Here is a 27,937-nt window from a genome sequence, read left to right as displayed (position 1 = left end):
GTGGATCCTGGGTTTGTCCTCCAGGAAGACAATTTGACCAAAATTCCTTCCCACAATTCTTTTAATACAATACATTATTGCAACGACAATTGAGATGAATTAATCTCCAAGCTGTATGAAGGAATTTCGGTACAAACAGATTTCCTGGAGAAACACAGGATCACTGAATATTGCGTGCGCTATACAAAAGAACCAGGAGTTGAAACAGAATCAATGTTATCAGGTCAAATGTCAAATCTGACATAACTTTTCTAATTCATCTACAATGATGCTTCATGGAATTCACAATTTATATTTATCATGGTATCACAATTTATAGTAACCAGTCATTAACAAGTTGCAGACCTGACAATCGTTATTCATACACAACCAGATTCCTATTGGTACACTGCTGAACAGTTACTTCATTTGTAGAGTACCTGTGTGGGTACCAGCAGAGTACCTGTACACACAATGGAGTCACACATACAGTGTACACACTGGTACCAAAGCTTGTTTTGAGATATGGTCTATTGAACCTCACAAAAAGCAATAAAAAACAAAGGATTTCCCAACCTTTTTACTGATTTTTACTACCTTGCAAACAATTCAGCAACAGGGTCACGTAAAGCCACAGAATTCTAATATACACAAGAACCGGTCATCCCTATACCGATGTGTGGCCGCAAACGTAACCGTCCCGGCTGAAAAATGAATCAAAAAAGGTATGGCAAGAATTTTTCGCATCACATACGTCGAAGTTCACTTTTCAATGTGCAAACTGTAGTTAGGATAATGAAAACGACTGGTGGGCAAGTCTACTAAATAACTTCCAAATCTGAAGAAAAAAAATGGCGGACTGTCGCCAGACCCTTTCCAGAACTAATACAGCATATTTAGCCATTGTCAACATGGGGTCATCGCCAGGAATATTTTCCTTAAATAAAAAACTAGCACCTCCGCTATGTGGTATTTCACGATATAACGTTAATGGAAAGAAAAATGCTTGTGTTTTTCGTGTTTCGAATCGGACGAGTGACAGGCTCTAATGACGTCATGATGTAAACAACGTAATCGTCATTAATAATTAATTAGGTAAACCCAAATATGGAGGTATCCAAAAGTATGCTAATTCAAGTTTGACGAATCAGAATACGATCTTGGTATCCAATTCTATGCAAATGAGTTGAAGGAGGTTACGTGAACACATATACTTATTCTCATCTAGCTTTACTAAAAGATCTTTGCGTAAAGCTTATTTTGAAGTTGCCTGTCCAATATCTTAGAAAGTGAAAATGCCATTTGTGGTGGACGGTTACATTTTTGGATTGTTTCATAAGTGCTCAACCACCCAATGTCTTTTAAAATGTGCATTGGAGCTGCAAAAATAATCTTGAAGATCATTTAGTTTAAAAAAATAATTGCAAACTATCAATATTTCTTGCAAGCAATGACTCCTGCTCCTTTCAAGAGAAAGTGCTTGATGTTGGATCAAGGTCCTTCACTATCAGCTCAGTTCTGACTAGCAGAAATGACTCCTTTCTTCAAAATGATATTGCCATACAGTGCATTCTCACTGGATAAGAAAAAATAAACAAAAATATAATATTAATTCAAAATGCACAGTTTCCAGGCTGCCAATGAAATAAAAGTCTATACACTTTGAAAGTACTTTTTATTGTGTGATAAATTGATCCCACAGAGACTCTGTACAGGTTGCCATTTTACACCATTCCTGGATCCAGAAAAATCAAGAAAAGATCCATTAAAAAAAAAGTGCAGTGATTTATAGTGCACTAAGCACATACATAACGCCTAGACGTTGGTCCACAAACCTCAGCACACTTACCAGGTTGTCGCTAACTACTACGTATGGCTCCACATCATTCCATAAGCCATTAAACAACAACACTTGGACTTTCAGCTAAGAAGAGCACACCCTAGACATTCCACAATAGACCTTTGCAGCCAGGATCAGCTCCCCGAGTTTCGTATGGGTTACAACGAGACAATTACCAGTAAATTCCTTGTCTAAGGGAATTTTTCAAGCTTACTCATTTTTTTACACGCAAGCGTACTAACCACCAATGTAGTTTGAACCTGCAACCTCTCGCATCATAATCGAATGCCTTATCGATTGAGCTAACTTGACTGCTGACCTGACTGGGTACATTACAGACAGGATCAGCTCAAGTTTTCATATGGGTACACCAGGAAAAGTATTAACTCAATGTTCCATGTCAACTTACTAACATAATCGGTAGGAAAGAATCTACCACAGAATTCATCAAATCAGCAATTACGGACCATGTTGCTGTTATAGATTGGGAGGGAGCTACAATACTTGACAAGGAAGCAAACCAGTTCAAAAGAAAAGTCAGGGAGGCCATATGGAACAGGAGAAAGGGGGCCCCCACCATGAACCGGGAGTCCGGGACATAGGCTCATACACTCTAGATCATGTATATGACTCACTGCTTGTACCATCACACGCTGGGAATGAGGCTACAGCCGGTTTCCGCAGGAGAAACAGTGAACCAAGTCACTTTTGAGAAAGCCATCATCCGAGATGGCGAAAGCTAAAGACGTGAGTAGTTTACTGGATTTGTTTACCTAAATTAAACCTTTGATAATCGGTAGGGTTTCAAATATGCATCAACACACACAAATGCTTATGAGTCTACAGCACGGCAGTTTACCGCCTATGTGTGACAACCACTTGATGCCCTCAGTTTGAGGTTTGCTGATTTGACATAAGCTGTACCCATCTGTAAGTGTAAAATCTACTATTGTATATGAGATTGACCTTTTGGTAAATCCCATAAGCCTTTGCGAGTACAACTGAGATGTCGTCATTTGATATCACGCCAACTTGCAATGCGCAATAACGATGTCCACTAAACGATGTGCGCGTCAGTGCAGATCAGCGTGACGTCAAATGACAACATCTCAGGTGTACTCGCAAAGGCTTATGGGATTTACCAAAAAGGTCAATTGTACAGGTTATGCAATATCAGTAAGCCTTAAATTGAGGGCGCACTAGATAAAAGTGGTCGTAATAAATAGCTGTGACAGCCTGATCGAGCTAACTTCACTACTTATGTCAAATTAAAATATTCTGAGTGTCAGAGAATAAAATCAAGATATTTTCTTAAACTTTGATCAGCTCGTAATCGGCAGGCCTAACATCACAGGTTAATATCAAAATATTTAATTTTAATTTTCTTGTGACGTCTCACCAGAACCATCACAAATTATTATTTGAAGTCCAATACTTTGTCTACTTTCTTTTAAACACACAAAATAGCACTCTTAACGTAGGTCTACTTTTTGGTGTAGTGCTAAAAGCCAAACATTTCCCGCCTATTATGAGCTGATCAAACTATAGGATATGCCACATTCAACAATACAAGTGGTATAACTATTGCGATGATCTAATTCTATACATACCCTGTTGCTACTACAGCATAGGCCTTTTTAGCTCGCTCATAGAAAGCAAATCTCTCAATCTGATCCACCTTCACCTGAATAAAATGAAATGAATTCAAATCATTAAGAGTTGATTATTTTATGTGCTTCTTGTAATAGTTGTTTGACTTGAATTGACTTCTCACCTCTCTCCATTTGTATCTCTTCATATCACACAACTACTTCGTTACAAGTTTGAAAAAGACAAGAGATTCAGGTGTGGAGGACGCTGCCTGTATCAATGTTTTTGTCCATAGTGATGAATCCTATATAAATACCCCCTTTTTATATGACACCAAAATGATACCGTAGCTGCAATGCCAAGGCATGTTCACTTATCATTGCCTATATGCTTTGTTTCACAATTCAACAAAAAATTTAAAAACCCATAATATTGTGTGGGTATGTTCCTGCCTTTGGAGTAATTTTGTAATAACAATGACCATGGACCAAGATTCTAGAGTCCATGCAGCATGTAGAGAGTATATTGATGGTCTCATTGTAATGAATGCTAGGTGTAGATATGAGTGGGTAGGGATTTTCAATTTCCAATTGTCTAATTTAGCAGGCAAATACCAGACACATGCCTCTATGGAAACTTCCTTGGAGAATATTACTGAAGCTTACTGACATACACACCACTCAACCAGGATAGTTCAGGATATTAAAGCTTCTTGAAAGGCAAGCAAAACAGCTAGCTCACCACCACTGGTCAAAAATGTGAATAGCCCCATCTAGTGTCAGATTATAGAAAGTTATTCAACTTGATATGAACTCCACACATTCACCTACATACAGTTTACCTCTATCATACAAGGTTGCCAAACCGGTCATTTTTGACATGATCATTAGGAATGAGTCAGATGTCGCTAATATTGTTTTTGAGATGTTGGCAAAAACAGTGTTCAAATTCTTTTGTTTTACATTGTTTTCAGCTATTGATAAATTGCTCATAACTTGGTACCCAGATGTCCGATTTTGATGGGGGTTGCATCAAAATGTAGCATTCATAAACTGTCAGAAAATGATGTAAAAAACTTCTAATTGAAAATTGCTGACATGTGACTCATTCCCCTTGATCATGTCATATTTGGTACACCAATTTGGGTAACTTTAAGATTTTCCCCAAAACTTTACACAATTTTCTCCCACAAATTTTCTGCACTGGGCTGTATAACTACAAGGTTGAAAATTGTGGGCTGCCATCAAAATATTCTATGCTAGTTTTCTAAGGCAAAAAAATGTCTCAAAGCTTGCGCATGCATTTGTAAAATCACAAGATTTGAAAAAAAAAAGAGATGCAGAATTTTTTTTCATTTTTTCCAGAAAATTTTGGCGAAAATCAGATTTTTTTCTCAAAATACCAGAAAAATACCAAGTCAGGAATAAAAGAAAAAATCACATTTCGCATTTGTTTTCACACAACTCGTGAGCTTTGATAACAAAGTACAAAATGTAATAATTATTTCAGATTAATCCCAAAAGTTGTATTATTATCATTTGTTCTTGTGCAAGGATTGGTGAATAAATTTGTTTAAATGCATGCGTATGCTTGAACCATATTTTGTTCTCAAAATTACAAAAAAGCTTTTAAGGGGTGGAGTATGAACCTTTGGACAGTGTTTTTTTGTGGGACATGAGAGCACATCAGACATATCGCATTGCAATCTGAATATGACTTAAGTCCTTCTGATATCAAATAATTTTGATTTTTTTTTTTAAAGTACATTATCATTAGATTTAAAAAGTTTACTTCGAGGAAATATCAAAAGTTATAAAAATATCAAATTTTAATTAATAATAAGTCATAAAATTTGTATTATATCACAATTTCAAAAAGTCAAAATTATTTGATATCAGAAGGACATTCCTCGCATTCAGAATGCAATTCGATATGTCTGATGTGCTCTCATGTCCCACAAAAATACTGTTGAGACATTCATACAGAATCCTTATATTATAAGAAAACATTTCTCAAAAATTGGGCAGCCATGGCCTCCCTGGCCGCCCTGCTTGTTTCGGCCTATTTGTCCAATGGTTAAGAAAAGGTTATTTGACCCATGATTGGGGCTTTCCCATTATTAGAATGATGATTGCCTTAGTCTTATGTATTGATGTCTTTTATGATTGGTACAATATTCCATTGAGAACCAATCAAATGGTAAATAAAAAATCATTTCATCTTTTGAGATTGTAGCATACCAAAGGATGACATTTTTCTAAATGAGCAAATAAATCAATGCACTTATGAATACAATCAGCATGGAATCAAACTTCAATGGATGGTAAGAATTTGTGTTCATTGATTTTCCTAAAGTGGTGCCTTGGGTTTCCCAGTAAAGTGTAAAACTGCTAAAACAATTACTCGCATGGTTGAATTTCATGCTCTATAGAAAACAATTAAAGCTTCATATAAAATATGATCAAATATTTCTTTTAAACTTTAGTAGTTATGCAACTTCTGTGGTTCAATAGAAAACTTTATAATAAATTGTCTTTTGGGGAGAGGGAATGACATAACATATTCCTGTAGCCAGGAATTACCTTGGGAAGGAGACTTTTTGGCTGGATATGTGAAAAAGTGGACAGTGGTGTATACAATTGTGTGGATTTTGGGAATATCTCTATGGAGGGGGGATTTTGGATGTTTTTTTAAAGGTGATTTTTGGACAATGGTGGTTTGGGAATGGGGTATCTGCACCTCTTGCCCCTTCAGAGAGATCAGACTGTGATCATAAATGTGCCAAATTTTTAGTTAAAATGACACATTTTGGTTGTAGAGGGGTAAAAAATTCAACATGCTCGAATTTATAATATGCCATCTTAAATGTTTACTTGTAAAATGCAAAGGAAATCGAAGATCAACAGTGGCCTCTCAAAGTTGAATTTTTTGCTCCTGTCCACTTGTGACCCAAATCATGACGTTTTTGACAGGGATTTGGTTTTTTTAAAACATTTTTCAAGTACCTACTTGTTTTCCTTCAGCTTCATTGAGTAACTTCTGGTATGTTTGCCAAACAGGTGTAGCAAGATTCTTGGCTTTATCACTCGGCACCAACTCCATCACAAATGCCTGGAGAAACAACACAAAAGAAATAAAAGGATAATTAATTTATGCATGAAAATATGTTTCTGAATGGGGTGTAGCAATCATTTTTTCTGGGGTTCCAGCACTCCGTGTATCTGCGGGTACTCATGCTTGTCGGAAATTTCGTGAAATTAGGGGGTATTTTCAGAGTAACGAAACGTGATACGCAAAACACAAAAATAGAGGTCTATTTTCACTCCACTCATTCACGAAATTGAAAAAAAGGTGCTCTTCATTAAGGGCTGGGGTATGAACGTTTGGACAGTATTTATTGTGGGACATTAGAGCACATCAGACATATCAAATTGCATTCTGAATACTGAAGAATGTCCTTCTGATATCAAATAATTTTGATTTTTGAAATTTGCAATGTAATACACATTTTATGGCAAATGATTAAAAATTGATATTTTTTATATTTAACAGTACTCGAAGTAAACTTTATAAATCTGTTGATATATACTTAAAGTGTATGTAGGTGGGATGAAAATCCGACGATCAATTGAAAATTTTGACCTTTCAGTACTGAAGATATGGATTTTTTCCCAAAACACAAAAAAATTAGGTCTTTTGGGAAAAAAATCCATATCTTCAATATGAAAGGTCAACATTTTCAATTGATCGTCGGCTTTTCCTCCCAGCTACATACACTTTAAGAATATATCATTATAAAATTTACTTTGAGGACTGTTATATATCAAAAATGTGAAAAATATCAAATTTTAATAATTTGTCATAAAATTTGTATTATATCGTGAATTTCAAAAATTAAAATTATTTGATATCAGAAAGACATTCTTATTATTCAGAATGCAATTCGATATGTCTGATGTGCTCTCATGTCCCACAAAAATAATGTCGAAACACTCAAAACGCTCATTCCCGATCCCTTAACGAATCACATGTATAAATCATTGTAGTTTTCCTTCTTCTTCATTTCCGAATCCTGTGCACAAATCACCTGTGTTTCATTTTTCCGTTGGGCAGCGACAAAAGGGGTATTGCTGAAGGGCCAAATATTAGCGTAATTGATCAAAATAGGGGTGTTTTTATTTTAAAAACTTTGCAAAATGAGAAGCAAAGGGGGTGTTTTTAAAATTACGCCGATGAGCGAGTACCAGCGGATACACGGTGTGCAGGAACCAGGAGTTTTTCAAACTTGTCTCTGGAAATAATTGTCCTATTTCATCTGGAAATTTGCTCAATTTTGTGATTTTGAGCCCAAAATGTGGGCCTCATAGAAATGGATCATATGGGTATCACTTCATGTTCCATCCAGACTCTCTTCTACCCAAACTAAAATTTCTACCCAGGGACTGAAGATATTTTAGGGGCTGATGTGATGTCCTTTCTGACTTTATCGCAGGTATTTGCAATTGACTAAAATCCATTTCACATGACTGAACATAACATGCTACGTGATAAAAAGATCAAGATACGAACCCCGCCTAATAGATAACAAAACTTCACCTTGGAAACTACCGGGTGTCAAGAAGTGACCTTTCAATTGGGAGATCACAAACTTTTGCACCCTTTTCTACTTGTGAAATTGACCATTACTTGTTTTGGTTGCAGTTATGTGCTAAACCTGATAATTACCACCAATTAAAAACTGATATTTGCTTGGTGAGCAGATATTTCTTATTTCTGTTCAGGTCATACTATTGCGTGGGATGTAATTGATTTATTTCAATGGTAGACATTTTGTGTATTACATCACAGGGTTGGTGTTTGGATGGTGAATGAAGTTCTCAAGCCAACCAAATGCTTAAAATCAAGAACCGAGGAAAGGGGAGTGGGGATAGAACATGGAAGATTTCCTAAGGGGTGGTGCAATAATTATGTGTACCCCGGGGGGGGTGAATTATAGGGGGGCAAAGGGGGCAAAGAAGCATTTTTGGCAGGTCAAAAGGGGGTCAAGTGATTTTTGGCAGGTCGAAAGGGGGGCAAGCAATTTTTGGCACAGATATTTTGGGCACCTTTTCTATATTACGCCCTAAAAAGGCGTAGGAAAACGTTAGGAATACGTTCAAATATGCAAAATTTCCTGCTCGCTGCGCCGCACTATATGATAAGACAATTTAAGGTTTTAAATTCGGGTTCCCCAAAATCTTGCATGTGTAAGGGGGCAAAGATTTTTGGCACATCAAAAGGGGGGGCAAAGGTTTTTTGGCACGTCGAAAGGGGGGGGGGGGCAAAGATTTTTTGGCACGGCCAGAGGGGGGGGGGGCAAGCGATTTTGGCAGACCATTTTGAGAATTCCCCCCCCCCCCCGGGTACACATAATTATTGCACCACCCCTAATTATAGTTGAGACTTATCAGCTTAACTTAAATGGCGGAGGAGCACCAATTTTGTAGATTATCATTGAAAACCTAGATTTTCAGAATGAGGGAAAGAAAATATCATATTTTTATGACATTTCTCTTGATCACTGCCACCATCGTTTTGGTACTATAAAATTCACTTTTCTTTGTTCAATATTTTCACCTTTCCTTCTCTGATTTTCGATGTATGTCTTCTTTGCTTTCACCTTAAACTTCTCTCTCTCTCTTCCTCTTTACACAATATTGCTGCTCAGGATATTGTGCAACATCTTGGATAGTTTATACACCTCAAAAACTCATACATTGTACATTGTAAAGCATTGTTGATAATCTTTCAAATCATACAGGTCCCCTGGGCTGGGCTGACAAATTCAGCACAATTACTTGAAGGAAGAAGTATTTTCTCACTATTGTTCAATCTAAAATGTACAGTTTGTAAAACATGACAATGATAAATGCACACTTGTGTATCTTGAGCTACTTAGTTGAGTAATGTCCAAGTGTGTGAAAGTTCAAGTTCAGTAAAAAGTGTGTTAATTCCCTGTGGCACAATGTTGCTAGGGAAAATGGTTTATTTTAGAGGATTGCTGTATGATGTAAGAAAATGGAGAGTTCTGATGTAAGCTTGATGAACAATAAGCAGGTTGAGGAGTGATGTCAAAATCAAGCCAGTTCTGGGTCTTGTGGGGCTGGGTTGTTATAGATCCTGGAAAGAAAGGATATCTGATTCAATTTAATTACTGAAAGGTTCTAAAATTGGTCAGTGATGGAAAGGCAATTGTGAGTATACAGCAGGATCTGGTCTTGAGGAGTGACATCAAAGTCAAGACTTTTCTATGAACTGAGTCTTGTGGGGCTATGGGAAAGGTTATATTAAATTATTGATGTCAATGGAATGGTGATTCCAAGGTAAACAACAGGATCTTCTTTTGAGGATTGACTTCAAAATCCAGCCTTTTCTCTGAATATTATTCCCTGTGGGGCTATGGGGAGAGGTGATATTAATATTGACGATGTCAATCTAGAAGCAATGAATGTTGTGAAAGTCAAGACCTTTCTATTGAGTCTAATTGTCTGGCTGTAGGAGGAAGTTGTTTTTGTGTATAATTAATGTTTTGATTATTTAATGTACAATTATAATTATATGTTATAAGGTGGTACATCGTTTTCAGGCCTCTTGGCCTTGTGATGTGCCTGCCTTCATCAATACTTGTTAATGTGCAATAATTTAATTTACCTCTGTTGTTACATTGTATGCTTTATGAGATTGATGAAAAATAAAAGATTGATTGATTTGATTGATTGATTGAAGGGACTGAGAAGGGGATCTTAATGAGCATGTCATTATTGTGATAAATTCTTTACTAGTTCTATTAACTGATGACGTCAATCACAGGGTTTTCAAGATCTATGATTTGATTCAAGAGAAAAATGTTGCAATATTTTGATTGATACTTTTTCTGTGTGACCATTGACAGACCCTTCCCCATCCATGATGGCCAATGCTCTCGCAGGTAAAAAATCAAATTTTTGAAGAATATTAGGACCCTGTCAGAATTTTGAAGCAAGATATGTGAATAAATCAGACTGAGGTCCTATTTTAGTATAGGCCTACTAATACTAGGGCTGTGCTAGAATCATTAGTTGAGTTCAGATGGAAGGAGTATCTATCTTGGGTCTGGACTGAGCTAGTGGACAGAGACATAGCCAGCATGTCCTCACCTCCCCTCTCCCCAAATGCCAATTTGAATTATAAAAAAAAAAAACTTTTTTCTGTAAAAATGTTGCTATTAAATCAGCCCTTTCTTGATGGAAAAAAATAACAAAACCTTCTCCACCACCACTGCCAAAATAAACCCTGGCTACGGGCCTGAGAGTGGATTTATTTGTGCCGCAAACTTTGTTGGTATGTTTTTTATTTGCCGTTCCAAAATTTTCAATAATAAAGCAGCTGATGAAAGGATTGAAAAAGCTTTACTGAAAGTTATCAAAAGGATAAGAAAGATTTTTATTTTAGTTTTGATGCAGACGTACCATTTTTTACATTATTACAGAAGAAAACAACTTTGATGCATGCTGGCAATAAATGAATTTCTGTGGTAGCCTAATCATGAAGCCAGAGGATGATTTAAGGAAGCCCCATCATGCACTGTAAAAGTGTTTAATCACTAGAGTTTCAACTGCCACTTTACTTTTCAAATCCCATTGAACTCTGTGCAAAAGATGTTGTTTTAGAATTGCCCGTGTGTCATTATTACTTGGTTGATTTCAGATCTAAAGTGATGTATGCATGAAGGATAATTCACGCCTTCTGTAGATAACATAAAATGTGAAATCGACCAACTTTTTGAAGGTGTTTTTATTGTAAATATATCTGTCCAAATTCAAATTTAACCATGCACGTGTGCATGCAGTGGGCGGGCAGTGGTGTCATGTTCACTCACACAGCTGTGCTAACCGCAAGACTTGCTGGGAAGTGCTTAAATCATCCTCTGTCATGAAGCCAGGCAAGATGTGAATATAATATAATATATAAAACTATATAATTTGTGAGATATTCTTTCTGCAAGTGATAATATGAATCACACTTGAAATTAATTAGTTACCAACATTAGGGCTTCAGGTGCAAAAGATCACGTCAAATCTGTATTTTGCAACCCCTATTTTTCTGAAGTTCTCGACAAGTGAGGAAAGATAATTACACAACATAATTATCTTAATCATACAGTGTTAATAGGTCAAAAACCAAAGCGGACTTTGGACGTATTAAATGTGCACCTGATGTTTTGCATGTACCTTGTTTATTATGTACACATCAATAAGGCTTATCGGTGTCTATGAAGGAAATCATTATGATGGGCGTAACATTCCTGCCTACCGGCAAGAACCCATTGACTGCAATGTGAAAATTGGAAGGAAAAGGAAGCAATTGGGAAACTACCGTATACCGGACGATATCAAGAGCCTATTGCTATACTACCGGATGATATCAAGGATTTCTTGGTTGCTAATAGGCCGGATATTTTTCAGTCATATTTAGCGTTGCAATTGCGGCAGATTTTTTAAAGTTATGGTGTAATAGTATCACTTAATTAATATACAATGTGTGAAAATTACCATATTTGGTGAATTCATATGTATACATTGTACATGTAGCTGGTACCCTCAGAGGTCTGCATTTGTGGGTGTAACTTGCATATTATAGAATGCTATACGATTTTATAACCAATCAATTAGGGCCTATTATTACCATACTATTATTTGCATTATTATTATTATTATTTTTATTATTATCCTAGAATGTATATTAGGCAAAGAAAAAATTACCAAAATCTGAAAAAGATTTTTTGCAAACATTTTCATCCCAAAGTATTTCTATCATAGATGCTAATATTGTGATTTATTCTGTAACTGTATGATAATTACTATATTCAAATTTATGCAAAATATGGGACATAATTGAGTAATTCAATTTTTTTATTTTAGCATCATTATTTTTTATTATTATTAATAGTATTTGTATAATTCTTATTCTCATTATTATTATATTTTAAATGCATGCCTCCATCGGTGATCAAAACCGGGGTCTCTTGTACCAGAGTCAAAGTACTCTGCTCTCCAAATCCCTGCCTGCCAGAAAGACCTGTCCCCTGGATACCCCCTCCTCAATTAATCTGGCCTCCCCATGAGCATATCCAGAAAGACCAGAATCCATCAACCTGGGGGCTAAGTGGTGCTAAAATATGTCCAAAAGAGGCTGATATGTTTCAAGTTCAAGTCCAATTTCACATTAAAAGACACCTATGCCCAATGTGTAATAAGAAACATAAATTTAGTTCAGGGTTGTCATTATATTTGATTGGAATAAAAATATAAACACTTCAAAAATGCTTTTTCCAGTAATACAAATGCTGATTATTCTGAGCATTATAGGCAATGACCTTTATAATTTATAGGCCAATATCCAATCTCATATGAACACATGTAAAATGTAGTCATTTTAAGAAAAGGTGAACACTGATGGTGCTATTTATCTTACATCTTGTTTTCATCTTTACATGTGGTAGACACTAGTATAACTATAGTATAATGGTATTAAAACATTAAAAAGAGTAACAAATAACAAGGAAATTTTCAAAAAACTGTTTTATCATGAAATGTGAGGAATATGCAGTTGATACTTAACAAAGTACAACAAAAATGAAGAAAAAAGATGAATAAGTTGATAAAGATATGAAAATCTATGTTAAAATAGCTAAAAATATATGAGTATGTTAGTGTAATAGCTGTTGAGATTGTCCAGGTCTAAAATTGAACATTGTATATTGTTTTGTTAGAAAATTTAACAAATGATCACATCAAACAACCATAGCACACCACTGCAACGGCTGATCTTGATTCTTGAATTATTGCATCATAGATCTACTGGAAGGCTATAACCGCATTATTAGGAAGTGTAAAAGGCATTAAAACTGGTGTAGGAAGTAATACTTTCTATTACCATGATTACTATAAAACAAAAGCAGGACTTCCATCAATGAGGAAAATACAATCTGTACATCAACTGATCAATGATGTCACAATGAGACAAGGTCAGGTCAGCCATTTGTGCCATTTTGTGGTGAGGGTTCACCCATTTGAGGAACATATACTTGTAAGTATAATAATGGGAAAGCATCATTTTTCACTCATGAACAACCGGAGGTATTTCAAAAAGCGTTGAAGAACCACTGAAAAGTCCCGGGTGAAAAGTACACCAGAACTCTCATTACACACTGGCAAATGTAATGTTTGTGGTAAATTTACTCTGACGTCACATAACATAATTTTCAAGGGAAGATCTTGATTCTCCAATTATTGCATCATTATCTACATACTTGCAAAAGGCTATAACCGCATTCAGTAGGATGTGTAAAAGGCATTAAAACTGGGATGTACAGGAAGCAATACTTATTATGTATATCCAGTACTCCAAAACACTAGAATTATGTGGTTCATAATTAAGGTGCCCCCCTCCCACAACAAAGGTTTTTCAATAACAAAGGTTAGTAAATACAAATAATATGCAAATGAAGCCATTAATATTCAGAATTGTGCAAATAACACTATAAGAATTATACAACACATGTGATCATACTCTATCCTCCTACTAATTCATTGGTAATGCATATAAGCTTCATTGAGAGTGGATTAATAGCATTTAATGTAAAATATGCAAATAAGGTCATTAATATTCATAAATATGCTAAAAACCTGACCTGACACAAAACTATACAGCACATGAGACAACTATATCCTGTCACCAGTGACCATACCAAGTTTGAAGTTGATTTGTTGATGTGTTCAAGAGGTGAAATAATGAAATATTAGAATGAAATATGCAAATAAGCTCATTAATATTTGTAAATATGCCAATACCATGACACAAAACTATACAGCACATGAGATCACCATACCCTGTCACCATACCAAGTTTGAAGTTGATTGGTGCAAGTATTTTTAAACGCTTTTTTAAAAGTGGCAGAGTGGATTAATGAGGCAGAATATGCAAATAAGCTTGTTAATATCATAACATGACAAAAACTATACAGCACATGATGCTCACCATACCCTGTCACCATCCCAAGTTTGATATAAAATTTGATGGATTGAGCATGATACATGAATTTATTTATCGGTCAAGCTAGAGTTTTCAAATATCGTGCATGACAATAAGGAAACTACTAAGTACTAACTGTACTATAGTTTGTTTGGCATATAAATTTAATAATTGGTGAAAGAAATGACCACTCATTGTGTATTTATAGAATGGCGTGCCTGCAGTTGGGCGAAGCACTTACGCTTGGAGTGCGCTTATGTAAATTTAAGCAAGCATAACTTGGGACTTTATTGTCGTGTTCAGTAACAAAAATCAAACAATTTTCGCCAATCATACCGTGAACAAACTATAAATCTAACATAAACTGCTAATACAACAATGATGTCACTATAAGACAAGATCATTTGATCTATTTGTGTCACTTTATGGCTTGATTTACCATTTCAGGAACATTTAGTGTGTTTCTATTTAGTATCCGGAATTTTTCCAGTGAAATTGTGCACTGGGTAATAGGGGAGAATGACGGCTAATGGTCAATTTCTATTGGGGGATGTTATCCGGAAAATACCAGCCGCTGTGGCCAGATCATCACACTTGTCTGCGAAAGGTCATATTTCGTGTCATTGAAAAAAGTGTGGGTTGACCTTGGCGGGGCCTATTACGATAAAAAAGTTTAACTTATATAATATATTTAATTGTCATGCTCAGGTCGGGCGTGACTGCATTGTACAAAATACGGTGTATACCACCCCCCCCCCACTGCAATCAAAACCACTCTGCAATCCCTTTTATTCCTGAAGTTGTCCACTGTCCATGCGAAAGTAGGATTTTCAGCCGTGATTTCTGATTTATTATCTTATGCCTATTTTTTTCCAAGTGAAAATTGTACGCTGTAGGCCTACTTCAAGACATAGCTAATAAAAATGACAAACAAATGACCTGACCGTGTCAATTTCTGTATTCCCCCCTGTATGCGCACTCTGTCGGAACGATGTCAGTTTCCATTGCCATTATCCGGATAATTTCTCCGCCATTATCCTACCAAGAGCAGGATAATTTCCCCGGAAAACTCTCGCCGCTATTATCCGGAGAATAGCGGAGATGGTCAGTTTCTATTGGGCACAATTAATCTCTTAGCCGTTTTTTTTTTCCGGATAATGGCCCCAATAGAAACACACAAAATAGAGGATACAAGTATAATATTATAGTAGAAAGCATAATTTTTTATTCATGTACAATGGGAGGTATCTGACCAATCTTGAGAGCCATTGTAAAGTACAGAGGAACTCTCAATACATATTACCAAATGTAATGTTTGTGGTTTTTCACTATGTTAAAGTTTAATGTGTTTACCATTCACTGTGGAAGCTTATGGAGGATGTATCTGGAATGATAACAATGTAAGTGAAATACATTTGCCATTCTAACATCCGAATACTGCATTAAATGGTGTTAGTTATGGCACGACAGGAAAAAATAGGGCATCATTCAATCAAGATAACTTAAGATGGAGTGTGAGTGGGTTTGAGGAAATGGGTTGCGTGGCGGCTAGTGTGGGCTGAAATATGAAGTGGTAGAAGCTGACCTCTCCTTGAACAACATTATCAACAACAAACATAAGAACACCATAATATTAATAATAGGCAAACACATCATTCATTATGTATTTTACATTAATTTCTCAGACAAGAAACTAGTTTTAATGGGTTGCATCACAAGCTGGCATGAAGTAAAATCAGACAAAAACTTGTCCAGTTAAGATTTATTAGGCCCTTCACACTTGATTATTAGTTTCCTGTTTACCGCCCGCATCCAAAATTGAAAATCTCAAAATAATTAATTATTTTATTTTTATTTCTAATTTCCTCCATTAAAATAACTTTCAACTACTTCTACTTGCCATTTTCTGACTTTAATAATATCAACAATAATGATGAATGAACAAAGAGTACAACTCCACCTTCACTTATTAATAAAATAAAATATTGTTGTGAAATAATTAAATGCCCGCTCTAGTCAAAGGGTGTCAATAGATGCTTGTAATAGTTCAAACTAAATAAAGAAAATAAAAGATAATTTATAATTAAAAGTCACCTCGTCCCTTTTTCAAAATCTTTAACAGGAAACTAATAATCAAGTGCGAAGGGCCTTATAGCCCTGTCGATTACTGGCCAATTGGAATACCTCAATTTCACCTAACTGGAAACCCTAATTTTTATTTTTAAAATGTACATAAAATCTTTTGAAATTGTGTTACATTTTGCCAAAAAATCTGAGCCTTGGGTATAAAAATGGTTCAAATCTTCTTGGAGAATTGGTATAAAGATTCTGTGAGACATGTCCCTACCCAAACCAAACTTGAGTACCCCCCCTGACTCTCTGCTAAGCTTATCGAGGCCTGAAGGTGTTTGGAACAGCACATTCACCTGTGGTGTTTTTCTTCTTTAAACATGTGTTTGGTTGAAATTATTCATATTGAAGCCAAAAATGTCAAGATGCAAAAAATGTCATGAAGGCTGCTGAACAGAGGACCTAAATTTTGCTGAATGCGGAATCAATCCCATTCAAACATAGAAACATACAGAAGACATGGACAGAAAGACCTACAAGCTGTATCAAAATGATTGGTACCCATCAATTTTCATCAATAATGGATGAACCTGACACATCAAAATTCAACATAAGATCCAAATAATTAGTAGACTGATTGTAAAACTAGTCATTAACTATACATTCTAGACATTTCAAGGGTATCCAACGTTATGTTTGGACGAGGCAGGCTTTTCAAAAAACATCAAAATTGATGGGTACCAATCATTTTGATACACCCTGTACTATACTAATTGTTCCCCACGGGGCACTGACATCCAGTGGTACAGGTATGTATGGTGGTCAAGGGCCCCCTTTTCAGGCCCTTTAGCAGTTCCGAAGACCCCCAGCTGGGGCTCATGCTCTAAATCATTAGCTCCAATTGAGTAAAACTCCCAAAATTGCAGCTCTTTAACCAAAATTTTAAAAAGAAAAAGGATTTTCATAGCTCAGTGCAACTTATAATCATTGGCCCAAGTTCAGTTCACCATGTTCACTAGACACATAGATATATCAAAATTTCACTTCAGAAGCCCCATTTTTGCCGGTGAAATCAGTTCCCAAAGTTTGGCACTCCGCGCTGCACACCCCTAAAATGAAAGATGAGTGCCCCCACATTGCGTGTTTAGAGACTGCATGCCTTTACCGAGGCCTGCACTCAGCACTTAACATCGCATGCTTTGTACTGCATGCCTCGTGCCTTCTACATTCTACAAAACACCAGAAGATTGCTATGGAACATACCACCCTGGGATGTCGTGACTGGTACCGCGCCTTGGAGCTTCAATACTCGAACTAATCACAAAATGTCACAGTTTTGTATCCTAGAAAATGGAGGTCCCAGCAGAGTTTTTACCACAGTCACAGCCAGGCGGCGAGCGGCATGATGGGTGGAGAGAGATGGCAAAACCGCTCAGCCGTAATGCATTTTCCATACTCAGTTTGTGGAGTTCATTATCGAACCCCAATGCTTTTAGCTTGTATTAATATTATTTATTAGGCCTACTTTGTTTGTGATATTTTAAGCGTTTTAAATTTTCAAAATAATCCCATTACAATGGAAATGTACTGAATTTAGGGAATTTGTGGCGGATGGCGCTCACTACCTGGTCACAGCACAGGCTCTAGAGTCTGTGGTCACAAGAAGGTTATCATCTTTCCGTGAAAGTCTGGGAAAGGGATCTTTTAGTCCTGGCTTCGAGTCGTGGCCCATGCACCACATGATTATGCATGGGCCATGCACCACATGATGATGCATGGGCCATGCACCACATGATGATGCATGGGCCATGCACCACATGATGATGCATGGGCCATGCACCACATGATGATGCATGGGCCATGCACCACATGATGATACATGGGCCATCGTACCAGCCCATGCACCACATGATGATGTGATGCACTGATATTCTAGGTGTGATCATTAGGGTGCAGTATATTATTAAAATATTCATTCATAACCTGAAAATACATTAACCAATACATTGACAACTGGATTACACGATGTTACTTGCAAAGGGTCCCTCTTCCCCAGCCACCCTGTGGGACGTTGGCCGCCATGTTTTAAGCCTTTTTTGCCTCCCTTACCTTGCCCCCAAATCTGACAAATCCTGGCTATGACACTGCACCAGTCCAGTATCAAATGTGAATTTACCCTACTATGCATGGATCAGTCATCAGGAGGTTCCTCTACTCTGCATGGACAAAAAGTGCACTTTTGTTTTTCATGCTCTTCTAGCAACACACCAGAAGGTTTTGCAAAGCATACACAGAAATTGAAGTATGTGTATGAAAGGCGTATGCGCACACAACGCGCACTTCGTTGGTAGAACCTAGTTTTGAGATGACCATGTAAAGGGTCAATAGTGTGACCAGCAAAAGTTGGCCTACCCATGTGTGATTTGTCATGATCCAAAGGAACTGGGTCAGTTTGGTAAATGCATGGCGATAAAAGATGCAGGGAACCATCTAAACAGAAAATCCAAGTATAAATTGGGGGGTTCCTCTTGCAGGTTATCAGCCTAACTGGCTACCATCAGTATAATGGTTGCCAATGCCTGAAATAACTTGCCACTGAATTCCTGATCTGGTTGGAATATTTTGCCAAAAATAAATGTGTAAACATTTCCTCTATTTGATCTTTGCCACCTTATCTCTTTACTTACCTTTAGATCACAAATTGATTGCAAGTTTAAATATTTAACATTGCTACAACTATCATACTTCTCTCTAGTACAACTACCATTACTAGTCCTACACTAGTTATGATGATTGACACATATTAATGCTTTGTGAATTCAAAATATTTGCACTTCCAACCATGTTATTATTTTGTATTTTGGAATCCAAACACAACAGTTACAACAACTAAATAAATGAAATGGATGAGTCACAAGTCCTTGAATGCAAATTATTTCTGTTTTTGTGTACATTTGTGGTGGCAGAGAATATGTTTTGTTTAACTTGGCAACAAAATTCTGAAGTACCAAGTATTAGAGCATTAAATACCTATTTTTGAAGGATTTCTGCTAACTTTTTCTTAGAAATGTCTGTTTTGGAAGGAAAAGAATGAGTTCTTGCTCTTATTTTTAGCATTAAAGCCAATAATCTCTTGTTTTTGCAAAGTCTAGTAGCCTTTCATGACTTTGTGGAATTAGCATGCTGGCTTTTTCACATTTGCTGTCTACTGAAGATAACAGGTCCATGCATAAAATTGGCTGTATGATCTCAAAATTTACAATTTACTTCAAGGCCCCTATTAAAGACTGTATTCAAATGATTACAAACATGCCCAATATTGGTTCAGTGCCCCTGTACTTTTGGTATTTTGAGAATTTGTCAGTTATCCCCGGATGATTTCATGAAAACATAGAAAGAAACACACAATTTGGATCTTGACAAAGCTGTATCACTATCAGTTTTAAAAGTAGACTACACTGGTTAAGATATTGATAATGGTAGTATATTCATGTATGACCAATGAACATGAACAATATAATTTGACCGGATATATTATTAAAGCTTTACACCCAACATAGTTCTAAATTAATGTGTAATATAATTTCACACATTCTCCGACATACCATTTTGCAAGTCTGTAAAATTAAATAGCAACAAATTTGTTCCTGCCAACTGAATCTCTATCCTAATATTGAAAGCTACAAATATTCTACCAAACAGTAAGCTTTATCATGATTCACAAAAGAAAAACTGCCACAAAATGAAGCCCATCACAGCATTTCATCATCATGCAGGCTCTAGTTTTACATTCATAATATTCAGCTTGACAAACACTATCTATCCTAGGTTTCGCATTTAACACCTGACCTTAACATAAATTTGGTCAGTAGTTGCGTGCCACAAATTTCTCACTCCGACTCCCCCTAGCCCCGCAGGCAAATTGGGGGTGAAAGGTCACATTATTAGTATCTTCCGGAATCCCTAAACATATTCTAAAAATAGAATGATGACAACTGTAAGCATGCAAACGGCCTTCAGGTTTTGTGGTTCGAAGACAAATGATTATAGCATATGATTACATCATGATGTGAGCGAGGGATGAATCAAACACCAAACGAGTAGATTGAATTGATTGGAGCCAATAGCTGATGGATGAAATGACAGACAGATGACATCCCTCCCTCAGTCATGAATAAAACATTATTATAATGATGTTGGTATGTCTATCATTATGAATGACAGAATAACAGAATGCGCAAACCAGTGAGTTATTTTGTTGTGTATTATTTTACAGTCACATTCACTATTAACAATGTTCATTGACTGAGCATAGCATATACAACAGCTTGCTAGGTTCATACATGGTACAAATTTGCATAATTGATGCATAATGTGCCTTTCCCTTAATGATAACTGTGCCAATTTCAAATATTCTCACAGATTTACACACTAAAAGAACTTGAACAATTTGTTGCTTTAAAAAAAACATTTCATTATTTGTTTTGTTACTCACTGACATACACAGCTAAAATATTGTTTATTTTCAGAATTATGAAAATGAGGCCTGCCACCTGGTTATTATAAAATAACAACATCACATCAATGTAATAAATAAATAGGAAGGAACAGGAGCTTTGCCTCTTTAATAAGGCCTTGAATTGTACAAATATCAGTTGGTAAAACAAATATTATTGTTGCTACAAAAGCTTTTTCCAAAAAATTTTGAAGTCATTACAAGTCATAAAGGTGTGTTTATGCTTAGTCACATATCATGCAGATAGATCTGTATATCAAACTGAATTTCTAAGTACCAGGAGGAATGGCATGAGCAACAGCAAACATGTTCCGGAGGCAAATCAAAATTTCTTCATAAAATGCTATTTACAGCTGTCAAAATTCAAACCTAATCTGTCAAGCCTGGGTCCATGACACATGATATGACCACGGCATAAAGGAAAAAGTTGCAAAAGATGTCAATTTGCAAATAAGCAGATCAAACCACATCCTTGGTCAAATACTCACCCATCCTCCACAAATCACTGCTCTATTACATCTTCATCAACCCTATCACCCAAACCACCTCATCAATTACTACTAAACATTTCTTTCTGCTGTCCATGACTAGATCTTTTAGTTCCTTAGCTATATAGGTTGGCCATTGACCTCTAGCTACCATTTCAACCATGTTTTAACTCAATTTGTTTCTTATTGCTGGTTTTAGGAGTTTTTCTTGACATTGTTTTTGCCCGGTGTTTTTGCCATAGTTTTTAAAGTTGGTCTTTTGTCAAATTTATATTATGTAATACTATTTTACTTTCTTATCAAGAAATATATCGGATTGTCTCCTCTTGGATTACTTCAAATATTGTGTTTGTATTATACTTTTACCAATGTATCTGGATTTACCATTCTCAGTGCCTAATATCATACAGGTTGTTTTATTTGAATTCACCGATTTGCTTTGAACCTGTGACACACTTTCAAAAGTTTGTTGTTAATGAACTCGTTTTTGTTTCCGTTTACAATTTTTTAATGTTTGAAATATGAGGGTAAAATGGATATTCTTTATTAAATTGTCTTTTTCAATTTACATATTAATTACATAACAAAAATAGTTTTGTTTGAAATATGCGGGTAAAATGGTTATTATTAAAGCCACAATTTCTCCGTGTTACAAAATCTGTGTTAAAAATCTGTGTTATAAATTGGATGATTTCCGTGATTTTCCGTTTTTTTCACTATAAAGCACTGAAAAGTTACAACATGTTTTAAAAGTGTATTTTGTCTTACCCTTTACTGTAGTGATGGCCAGAATCTTGCATCGTAAGCCTAGAATTAATGCTAGAATGGATTGTTTAATGGTTGATTACTGCTAAAGAATTACTTTTCTTTGTTTTATTTTGCAAATCAACACAAAAGTTAGACATTTATACAGTTTTTCACTATTTTGTGGCATTTTCAAATTTCCATGAGCAAACCTTGAATTCCGTGAATTTTTCTGTTTTTCCGTATCGCTGAGAAATTGTGGCTTTAGTTATTATTTTCTTTTTTCTATTAACTTGCCTTTTTAGAATGATTGCGCCACCTCGAACCGTTCTGTATAGATCGTATACTAGTTTTAAAGTTGATAAAAATTACTTTTAAAGATGCTACTGAAAATTGAGAACAAATCTCAGAAACTATGATTATTTTAAAGGTTTTATAGACAAACTTTCCGTGTGTTGAAATGCTATAGAAATATTAATTCTGTTTAAGGCCTAATAACTACATCATGAGGGCTCTGATACCCAAATCCCAGGTGAATTTCCATGTAAAATCAGCTGGCTGCCAGGCTGGGAGCTATGTGTTGTGTATTTCAGCTACACATTTTGCCTGACCAGTGACCACACACACACTGCGTTGAGGAACTCACTTCGATTTGAATTTTATCGCTTTTTTTTATCTCCAAGTCCAAAAGTAATATGGTATTCCTCGTTTAAAAAATCGAAACATTAAAGTTTTAAAAAAATTTTCGCAAAGGAAAGTTTTCCAGAAAAATTAACGCATGTGAAATATTGATTCTCCATTGAACTGTGTGCTAAAGTGAAAAAATGAACCCAAAAATTGTCACTTTCCTTAATTTTCAGCGCTTTGAAATACAGGGAGGGGGGGGTGGTAAAAATATGGCCAATTTCGAACACCCACCCACAATTTTCAAATTTTACTCATTGACGAGCTCTTGCTTGAGATATGCCGGGTGAATTTCCATGTAAAATCACCTGGGAGCTATGTGCTGTGTATTTCAGCTACACATATTGATATTCATAAAAAATAAGGATCGGCTAAGCATCGACGATCGATCAAAATATTGAACAAATTTGTTTCTATTGCCTTAGTCAGGTCCAAAGGAATGTACAAATGCTCAATTTCTTATTTCCTTATTTTAAAATAATGTTAGATTCAAGATATTAATAATCATCTTATGATATCAAATCCAGTTGGATAAATGCTAACTGAAAAGTGTTTTAAGAAAAAGGAATTTAAGAAGAAACAAAAGGGGATCACTATCAACAAATATAAGCAAGTCATTGTAATCCATGGTAAATTAGGTTACAATGGTTGCTATAATCAAGCACCAAACAAAATAACAATTGTAATAGTATACTGATTGGTTTTACTTTTTGACATTAGATTTAATTCACTTTGACAGAAATCCATAATACCACCCAATAAGAGAAAAAATAACAATGCCTTGAACAATATCGGTGACAATGCCAAACTTAATGCAACTTAGCACAAACCATTTGTATATTTTGTGGTTTTGCCTGATATTAATTAGGTTTATGTATATCTGAGGGCTTTATATAACAATCAATTCTTTATCATATTTAATAGCTAGCGTGACACTATACCACCCAGGTACATTCACAAGGATTGCGCCACATATTATGCCTTCAGCTGTTGAATGTATCCTATACCATACCAATGTTACTTAATATATTTTATTTACAATACTGACCTAACTCTTCTAACAATGATCTTAATTAGTGTTATCTACTGAAGACAGCACATACTGTACATTATAGCCAGGCATTAAAAGCTGGGATTCTACCAGCAGATACAAACTATTTTCTTATTAAAATGGAATGTTTTATTTCAAAGGCACTGACCTACCAAGTTAATGGGACACAAATTATTGATCAAATAAAAACCACCCAATGTGAATATAGACAATACCTTTGGAATTTGGGTCCATATTAAAGCTTGACAGCGGATATAATACCTTGACATACCAGACCACCCCTTGAAAAAAAGACAACTTTAATGAAATATGAAATACTGAAAGTTGATGTCCAAGAAACCACATCCTGACACACTGAATTAGCGGGCTCTATGCTTAATTGCTTGCCAGCCATTTTGAGGACACTCCCTTCTCTGTTAAAACTTAATTAAATGAATCAAACTTGATTAAACACACTTTCTATTTGTTGAAGTATGTAATATATCCAAAATTGTAAAAGAAAATTGAGTAAATGTTCTATTCATATATACCTATGTTGAGTATGTTCAATGTTAATACAATACTTGATATTGGAAAGTTAAGCATCAGCATAGATCATGATCTGTGGAATCAGTGTGTGCACACACTTGTCATAAAGTTAGGCAAAATTGGGTACTCTGTAGTGGTAGTTTTTCCAATTCGATATTTGCATAGAAACTACATGTATACCAATGTGACTAGTAGTAGCATTACTATCCTTTTTTCAGCATGTAACTTCCCATATTGAATGGCAGTTCAAATTATTTTATCATAAATAGAACCAGAGAAGATTAATGTTGTGCCTGTGCACAGTGCACTAAGTTGTACTTTTTTAAACAATTAAAAGCATTATTATTGGGAACACCCCATTAAGTCTTAATGGTCATTAGTCCAAAAAGGGTTAGTTAGGGTTTAGGCCATTTTAAATTAGGATTAGGGTTAGGGATATGGTTAGGGTAGGGTTAGCATTAGGGGTATGTTAGGGATATAGGGTTAAGTTAGGGTTAGGGTAAGTGTTAAGGATTAGAAAGAAATACATTGTGTTCTTGGCTCAACAAGAGAATTTGACTAAAATCAGATCTTTTCCTTTTATTTCTAGGCTTAGTTATGTTCAGTCATCACTGGCAGCAGAGAAGATGAGAATTCATCTTACCTGCTAACAGGATGTGCCGATGTGCTATTGCACACTTATACTAGTGCTCTTTAAAAAATGCACAAATCTGATTTTCGATAACATTTTGTGATATAGCATAGGCCCTATTAATTACTGACATACCGCTTTTAAGTTTAATAATATCATTGTTGTACCTACATCCGATGAATTTGAAAGGGTTCTTTATTTGACTTTAGAATTGGTTTTTTATAACGATTTTATCATAATTCATTTTTATGTCAATACCACAATACCACATGAAAAATTAATGAAAAAATAATAATACTAGTTCTCAATTTGCTTAATATGGGCAGAAACACTTGCCCCCACATTACTTTCACATTCTAGGCTGTGCAAACATTTATTGAAAATAAATTTCTCCACATCCAACATACTTTAGACCCCTAGATCATGTTTTAGATCTTTAAAATATTGTAAGAATTCAATAAATACACTGAATAGGCACATAATTGACCTAGTGAACAAAATAGCCCACAAGTGGGAGGCTGGCTCCATGCAACCAATGGAATGTGATGAATCTATGCAAGGTGTCTCCCAATGTATCAATCCTTCCTGGCTGGTGCGTGCAAACACTAATTCCTGTTTTGTTCAACAACCAAATAATCCTGTCTTCTAACCTCTAATGAGGAAGTAATTAATGATGTCATCAATATCAGATTAACATTTCATTAAAGAGGTACCCTTTGATGTGGTCCAGGTTGGTATTTCCTGATCTAGCAGGCAGGCCACAGTTTATCTATCTCTTCTGTAAACATACTAGGATTCACTCTGTAGCCACTTACCAGAGCCACTTAAAGCAAGCTTAGCAATGCTTTGGTGAACTTGGAAGTGCTCCTATGCATTGCAACATGTATCTTGTATTACATAATCAAATGCTCCCCTACTGTCTGTATGGAAGTACCAGACTTCCTGATCTTCTTACCTCAATGAGGAAATCCTTCAAATGATTATAATAGCACATCAAGATAATTGTATCATCCATGTAAACAAGACCCTTGATAGAAAAGTCTTTTTTATGTGACAAACACACCTGATGCTTCCAATTGTATTGTTAAGGATAGAGTAAAGAGATCTGTTGAAAAAACACTTCCCTGCAACAAAGGTTTTTATTTCTATGTTAATATCTATAATCTTCTCTATAGAAATATGACTCAGTGAAAAATAAAGATTCCTCTTTTGGAATTTATAAATACTCAGGGTTGGTATTAAAAGCTTGTTGTATCTTGGCCTCTTTGATAGAGTATACTAATACATTCTTTAAAAAGAAAAAAAAGGAAGGTTTTATTTCAAACTCTAATGGTGACCCGCAGGTCAAATTGCTAGGTCATTCTGCATGGGTGCACATGTACACCCCATGATTTGGAAAACTTGATTTCTATAAAAAAATAATGGTACACCTTTCCCCTTCCTGATGATACAATTGGCTATTTATATTTGATTTGAAGGACAGTAAATATGGATTTGGTCGGTTGCATGACATCACTTACGATAGATCGCTTCATCGCATTAGTTGTATTAAAGGAGTATTTCGTGATCCTAGCATCCTCTTTTTATGACATTTTTCAGTAGATATCCATGAAAAAAGCTTATTCCCAAAATTTCAGTTGATTCCGATTTTGCATAATTTGCGAGTTATGCATGATTATGTGTATTACACTGCTCCATAGGCCACTGTTGTAATTTCGTTCTGGTATACCAGAACGAAATTCAAATTTGGCTAAACGAATTAATCTGCAAGAAATATTTGGTACATAAACATTATGTAACCAGGGGTATCCAGTGGTATAAAAATCTCAACTTTATTTGAGAAAAGTGGGGGGATGAGGCTGTGGATCACGAAATGCCCTTTTAAATACCGCTTGGTGAAACAATTCCAAAACTTAGATTTTTTGTCTAGGAAATTATCTTCCAAAAGAAAAATGCAATGTGTTTGTGAGAAAATTGCCTGGAACCAATTTTAGTTCATTACCCCTCAAACAGTTGACATTTCAGTTCATCAAACCCCTATTTTGCCCGAAAATCAGTTCTTAGTTCCCATAGTTTGGCGCTTCCCGCCGAACACCCCTATCAAAATTTAAGTTGAGTGCCCTCCCCCCAGTCCTCAGTACACAATCCACATTTCAGAATCATATTGTAATAACAGGTGCCTAAAATTCCCAAAAGGAGACACCATTTTGTTTACACCTACAAATTAGGTTGCCAAATTTACAGTTGTCAGCTAAAAAAGGTGTCACCTTTCAGAAAAAGAAAAACCCTAAAATTTCAAAACCGCTATCCCTAACACTGCCCCATGCTTTTTGGTATCGGAAGTCAAAGAAGATCCGAATTTTTCAAGAAGAAGAAGAATTTTGACTTGGCACCCCGGGATTGAACCTTTGACCCCGCATGCCAAGCACACAATCACGGACCGGTAGCTGCACGGGTTATTGCTGCCCAGCCAGCAATTCCGTGAGCATATCACACTTCGGGTGATTGCGTCATCGCAGACCCTGGGATGCATGCATGTTATGAATTTTTCATCGTGGTATTTTGTGGTTTTTACTGGTGTTAGGGTTAAAGAAACAGCCATTTTTATAGCATAAAAGCCACCATAGGTCATTCTGTAAAACTTAAAATATTTGTGGAACATAATGCATGCTCAACTCAGTACAAATGACCATACAGCATGTACAGGGACGTGCCACAAACATGGGTAGTATTTTTAGCCTTTTGGTATTGATGGGGGGGGGTG

At 35.8% G+C, this 27,937-nt stretch overlaps 1 protein-coding gene across 1 annotated transcript in view; it reads right to left on the bottom strand.

The window, feature by feature from the left end:
* Positions 1-1,232: 1,232 nt before the first annotated feature.
* The window catches only part of LOC140148160 (fucose mutarotase-like), a 182,402-nt gene continuing 155,697 nt past the window's right edge, over positions 1,233-27,937 (bottom strand). Inside the window, exons 4-6 of the mRNA XM_072170022.1 lie at positions 6,419-6,520; positions 3,430-3,503; positions 1,233-1,555 (exon numbers count right to left, since the gene is read on the bottom strand). Coding sequence (XP_072026123.1) covers positions 1,492-1,555; positions 3,430-3,503; positions 6,419-6,520 — 240 coding nt within the window. The 3' untranslated portion in view covers positions 1,233-1,491. The remainder of the gene's footprint in view (positions 1,556-3,429; positions 3,504-6,418; positions 6,521-27,937) is intronic.

The sequence above is a fragment of the Amphiura filiformis genome, chromosome 3 (assembly GCF_039555335.1).
Source record: "Amphiura filiformis chromosome 3, Afil_fr2py, whole genome shotgun sequence".
Taxonomy (NCBI): domain Eukaryota; kingdom Metazoa; phylum Echinodermata; class Ophiuroidea; order Amphilepidida; family Amphiuridae; genus Amphiura; species Amphiura filiformis.
Note: the sequence above shows the minus strand (reverse complement) of the source record. Positions and strands in the feature narration are given on the sequence as shown.